We start from the raw sequence: 6,100 nt of genomic DNA on the forward strand, positions 1-6,100 counted from the left end.
CACACACACACGCACACACACGCACACACACGCACACACACACGCACACGCACACGTACACGTACACACACACAAATACATGTAATATGTATGATTTAAAATATTTGAACTTAGCAATTTAACTTTAAGTGGTGTCCTAGTTAGGGTTCTACTGCTGTGAACAGACACCATGACTAAGACAACTCTTATAAGGACAACATTTAGTTGGGGCTGGCTTACAGGTTCAGAGATTCAGTCCATCATCATCAAGGTGGGAGCAGGGCAGCATCCAGGCAGGCATGGTGCAGGAGGAGCTGAGAGTTCTACATCTTCATCTGAAGGCTGCTAGTGGAAGACTGACTTCCAGGCAGTTAGGATGAGGGTCTTATAGCCCACACCCACAGTGACACACCTACTCCAACTAACAGAGCCACACCTTCTAATAGTGCCACTCCCTGAGCCAGACATATTAAAACCATGACAAGTAGTGTCTATGGGATGCTACAATAAACCATGAAAGAATATCCACTCTTTCCTAAAAACCTGTGAGAATATACCAGAACAGACTCTGCTGGGCCATAGGGAAATCTTTCAAAATATACAGAGTCAAATAAACCCCCAGCCACTCTGGAAATTAAGCATTAGACACACAAAATAGGCTGAAGAAACATTAACAGTAGAAATCAGAATGTATTTTTACGTCCATGGTAATGATAATGACAACCAGAACTGGTGGAGAGAATCAGAGAGATGGCTCAGCAGGTAAAGACGCCTGCTGCTAGGCCTGAAGACCTGAGTTCGATCCTGGGACCCACAAGCTGGAAGGAGAGAAGAAACTCCTACAAGTTGTCTTCTGAGCTCCACACAGGCATTGTGAAACACGGGTACACGCAACACACAGATGTAATTTAAAAACCTGTGTCTAAAGCTAGCATAGCAGTAGTTGACACTTATAACTAGGGAGAAGGTTGAAAATAAGCCATAGATACACACATCTCAAGTTGCTTAGCGAAGAGCAACCAACTAAACCCACCTGGGCAGAAGGGTGGAAATGGGAGGAGCCAAGGTCCAGCAAGAAGCAGAGCAATAGAGTCAGACCACAAGGCGGGGGGGGGGGAGAGAGCACGGGCAGGAAGCTGTCAGGGTGACAGACAAGGCCAGGCAGAGACCTGCACTAGGAAATAGATGCCAGTTGCAGTGGGGGCCATCACTGGCAACATGGCCACCGAGCTCCATGGTGATGGGCAGAGGGCCTAATGTCAGTGCAGGAATCGTCTGAGTCCTACCACCGGGGGAAATTGATCCTGTAGGATTGCTCTGGGGTTGACGGGGGCTAGGACTCTAGGCCCGGCGGCTGGAGCCACCTTCTGTCTCCTCCCAGGCTATGCCCCCGTCACTGGGATGTGCCACCCCGTCCGCAGCTGCACTCTGAACCATGAAGATGGCTTCTCCTCGGCCTTTGTGGTGGCTCATGAGACGGGCCATGTGTAAGTGGCCTGCCTGACCGTCCCTGTATGGGAAAACCAGATGCTCTACTAAGTGACCACTTTCCCCAGTACCTGCGAGGGACAGCCATGTAGGAAAGCCACTTAGACTTGTCCCGCCATTCTGGCCTGAGGTGGGCTTTCTGCTGAGAGATCAAATCAAAGACAAAATGCACCTGGGGGTGGAGCCAGTGCTCTGGGCTATCAGAGAGCCAAGGTGCCATTATCCCATTCAAGTCTCAGGTCAGGGATGGAGCCTCACCCCATTTTGTAGATGGGTCACCTAGGCTCTGAGAGAGGGTAACCCAGGGTCAAAAGGCCAGGACTCTGCCCAAATGTCCATATTCCAAGGCACCAGATGAGAGTCTGAGTCTTAGGGCCAGGTAAGCATTGATGGGTTCTACAGAGCTGATGGAGGTATGCAGAGGAAGAAGGGGTACCAGGATGCTCTGAGCTACAGACAGCCTTGGTGTCAGTGTTCATTCAGAATATTGTGGCCCTCCTTGGAGACAGAGTGAGGGGCCTGCCCGGTGAATATCTGACAGAGTAGCTCTTGCTTCAAGCCTCAAAGTGGATCAGACCAGAAAAGCTCAGAGATGTTTGTTACTGTGGTTGTTAGAAATGCCCTCCTGGTGTTGGGATGTGGAGACACGGCAGGTGAGTGCAGTCAGGGTCCAGCCGGGCTACCTTGCTCCTCACACAGGCTGGGCATGGAGCACGATGGGCAGGGTAACCGCTGCGGTGACGAGGTGCGGCTGGGTAGCATCATGGCCCCCCTGGTACAGGCTGCCTTCCATCGTTTCCACTGGTCCCGCTGCAGCCAGCAGGAGCTCGGCCGCTACCTGCAGTGAGTACCTGCCCTGGGCCCCCGAGGGTGTCCCTTCCTTGGGTTCAGTTCTAAGAGGACACATCACCCAGGGTGCCTGAATCCAACCTGAGTTCTCAGACCATGGAGCCTCTGGCCTGACATGCAAGGGATGGGTGCGAGAGCTTGATGCCAGGAGGGGGTCCTGCTTGGGGGGGCGGGGAGGGTCTAGCACTGACACTGAGCGAGCCTAGAAGCTGCCCTCGCCAGGTCTTGAAATCTTAAACTGGCGGATGAGGCGCATACAGACCAGAGTTATGAAGTCTTGACCACCATAGTGACTCCAGAAAGGACCTCAGCTTTCCCCGCTGAAGGTTGCTTGTGGCACCCACGTGTCCCCTTACAGTTCCTATGACTGCCTGCGGGATGATCCCTTCGCCCACGACTGGCCAGCATTGCCTCAACTCCCAGGGCTTCACTATTCCATGAACGAGCAGTGTCGCTTCGACTTTGGCCTGGGTTACATGATGTGCACCGCGGTGAGTGTCCCCAGGGCCCTGCGGTGATGACACTTTAAGGCGCCAGCCACTCTTGCCCAGGGCCATAGGGATGACCACTTAATCTCCATACTGGATATTCTACCTCTCAGGTGCCTATCAAAGCTCCCCCAGGTGGGCGGCCTCCAAAGCTGGAGACTTGGGGACACAGCAATACCCAGAGATCCCGTCATATCCACACTGCATGCACACGTGCCTCATGGCCTCAGAATCAGATGGAGCTTGTGGCACCCACCCACACAGGCATGTCCACAGGCCAGTTCAGGTTGTAGGACCGGGGCGAAGGGGTGGCATTCTGTATGGTCAGCTGAGGATGGAGGTAGCCTGATAAACTGAGGGTGTGATACTCTCTTCCAGTTCCGGACCTTCGACCCCTGCAAACAGCTGTGGTGCAGCCACCCAGACAACCCCTACTTTTGCAAGACAAAGAAGGGTCCTCCTCTGGATGGGACTATGTGTGCGCCTGGCAAGGTGAGTCAGGGGTAAGGGCTCGTCACACTTAAGGTACACAATAACCAGGGACAGGCCCTGTAGTGTCTGCAGAGGCGATCCAGGGACCTTCTCAGGAGGCCCCAGCCGCACTCTCCTTCCTGCTTCTTCGCTCATATTTTGACACACCCTGTCATGTAGCCCAGGCTGGTCTTGCTATGTAGCTAAGGATGACCTTGAACTTCTGATCTTCCTGTTTCAACCTGCCTAGTGATAGGGTTGTAGGCATGTGCCAGCATGCTAGGTTTACATGGTCCTAAGACTTCCAGCATACTGGACAAGCTTCCCCAACTTTCATTCCTACTTTCTAATCACTCCACACACTGGGGAGATTGGATCTTCCCACACCCCAGCAGACTAGTCATCTCATGTCCCCTTCCTGACCATGCCGGGTAGCTTTGGATCAGTTTGCTATAAAGCCACTGCTATAAAGCAACCTGGTGGCTACCAGGTATAGCAAGCATGAGGTTTAGCCTTGACATCCCCCAGGGCTTCTGGTTTGTCCGTTGACCACCTATCCTCCCCACAAATCTGTAGAAAGTACTGTTGGCCCAGCCAAGAGTCCAGGCCCGGTTCTCATTGGTTCAGGTGAAAGAATATGCTGACTCCTTAGCCAATCATTTTTCTAGGGGCCTGGCATATGCAGATGAGCTTAAACCAGGATTCCTTCCCCTACTGGGCTCAGCCCAGTTTGAAGCTACACAGCCATCAATGGGTGCCATGTGGGTGAGAGAATTTCTCTTAATCCTTGTGATGAGGACAGTGACTTAAAGTTCTCCTCAACGCTCCACATCCCTACACCATCACACAGGGATTAAGGCTTTACCACTTGAATTTGAGGGGACACAAACATTCAGTCCAGTGTCCCTCCTTGCCTGTGAATTGTACCTCATCCACCAGCTGACATGAGCCAACATGTCTCCAACAGGAGCTAACATGTCTACTTCCATGTTCAAGTGAGGGAAGCTTTAAAGGGAGAGCTGAGGTGACTGTGGCCTAAAGGGTGGTGCCAGGATCACTTAGTCATGACCGCTGGCCATGTGTTTATTTGTCCAGCCTGACTGCCCTGAGTAGAGCCCTTGACTGCATACTCAGAACTCCAAAAAGGAGATTCCCAAGAAGGGCAATTCCTGCAGGCTTCATGTCATGTCTCCTTCTACCACAGGGGTGCCAGGGATCAACTCAGGTGATCAGGTTGGTGGCAAGTGACTTTACTGGCTGAGCCATCCTGCTGGCTTTTGTAGTTTGAGGTCCCACACAGATTCAAGTATACACATGCACCCGCCCTCACCCCCATACACACATGTGCCCACACACATACAAACACACATTTGTAACACACACATACATGTGTGTGCACACATACAAAAGAAAACAATGATTTTTTTTTTTTTTTAGTTTGGGTCATCTGTGGTAATTATGCTGTTAATTGTGCTTCTTTTAAGCGATACTTTTCTTTTTCTAAATCAACAACAAACCATTTGTTGGACTGTGGTGTGCCGAATGACTAATTTACCGTTCTAAATTCTGAAATCTTCTTGACATGAACTCCTTAGGGCTTCGAAAGTGTCCTCCACTGGGGAGAGTGAGGTGGTGGAAATTAGTGGTTTTCCCTGTTCCAGGCTCGTGCTGGCTCATGTTGGAGACATGTTGGCTCATGTTGGAGACATGTTGGCTCATGTTGGAGACATGCTGGCTCATGTTGGAGACATGCTGACTCATGTTGGAGACATGCTGACTCATGTTGGAGACATGCTGGTTCATGTTGCCCTTGTGCTTTCTCTGCTCCTGTACTCCTAGACCTCCTCCTCCATCCCCCAAGTTTCCTTGGTCCTGATATGTCTCCAGGACTTCTGGCATGTTGCTCTTGCTGCATCTGTGCACATGAGGACATTTGTCTTGGGACCATGATATGCAGCAGGCACAGGAGGTTCAGGGTAGGCTGGACAAGACCCTAAAGGGTGGGCCTGCACAGCCTGTTCCTCTTGTTGTCACAAGCAAGGTGGGGTCTGTCTCACCTGAGTGTTTTGATCTTTTGGGCCAGTAAGATTGGATACCGCCTCCGCATCCCTGTGCCTTCAGAACAGGCCAAGGGCAGCCATAACAGACACTGCCCCAGTGAGGGGAGTAGGCCTCTCCAGCAGCTCTCATGCCTGCAGTGGGTCAGAGGATTGCCTTCTTACTCTTTCTCTGTAATTACTTTTGGTTTGTTTGTTTGTTTGTTTTAATTTGGAGGGGTGAGGCATGTGTCACAGAAGTCAGAATACCACCCAGGACATCAGTCCTCTCCTTCTACCCTGTGGGTCCCAGGGATCAAACTCAAGTTTATCGAGCACCAAAGACCTTTACCCAATGAGCCATCTCACCGGCCTGCGTCCCTATCTTTTAGCACTGCTTCAAAGGCCACTGCATCTGGCTGACACCCGATATCCTCAAACGAGATGGCAACTGGGGTGCCTGGACTCCGTTTGGCTCCTGCTCACGCACCTGTGGCACAGGCGTGAAGTTCAGGACCCGCCAGTGTGACAACCCACAGTGAGTTGACTTGACATTGCTGAGGGACCCTAAGCTGGTGGAGAGCTCAAGGCAAACTTCCCAGTCTTAATTTCTCCCCAACTTAGGTTCAAAGGAAGGGCTCCTTCCCTGGCTCAGAACCCATAACACCCTAGAAACATCAATTCCTGCTCACTGCCCTGGGGCCCCCGGTCCACTTTAGACAGTCCTTCTTGGCCTAGGGAATGGAGGAGAGAAGATGGAGCAGAGATGAGGAATTGGGGGGGGGGGGG

General features: G+C 51.7%; 1 protein-coding gene across 1 annotated transcript in view; it reads left to right on the forward strand.

The window, feature by feature from the left end:
• Positions 1-6,100, forward strand: part of Adamts2 (ADAM metallopeptidase with thrombospondin type 1 motif 2) — a 211,028-nt gene that overhangs the window by 179,518 nt on the left and 25,410 nt on the right. Inside the window, exons 7-11 of the mRNA XM_021213198.2 lie at positions 1,352-1,466; positions 2,167-2,310; positions 2,675-2,807; positions 3,183-3,296; positions 5,704-5,849. Coding sequence (XP_021068857.1) covers positions 1,352-1,466; positions 2,167-2,310; positions 2,675-2,807; positions 3,183-3,296; positions 5,704-5,849 — 652 coding nt within the window. The remainder of the gene's footprint in view (positions 1-1,351; positions 1,467-2,166; positions 2,311-2,674; positions 2,808-3,182; positions 3,297-5,703; positions 5,850-6,100) is intronic.

Source organism: Mus pahari, chromosome 14 (assembly GCF_900095145.1).
Source record: "Mus pahari chromosome 14, PAHARI_EIJ_v1.1, whole genome shotgun sequence".
Lineage (NCBI taxonomy): Eukaryota > Metazoa > Chordata > Mammalia > Rodentia > Muridae > Mus > Mus pahari.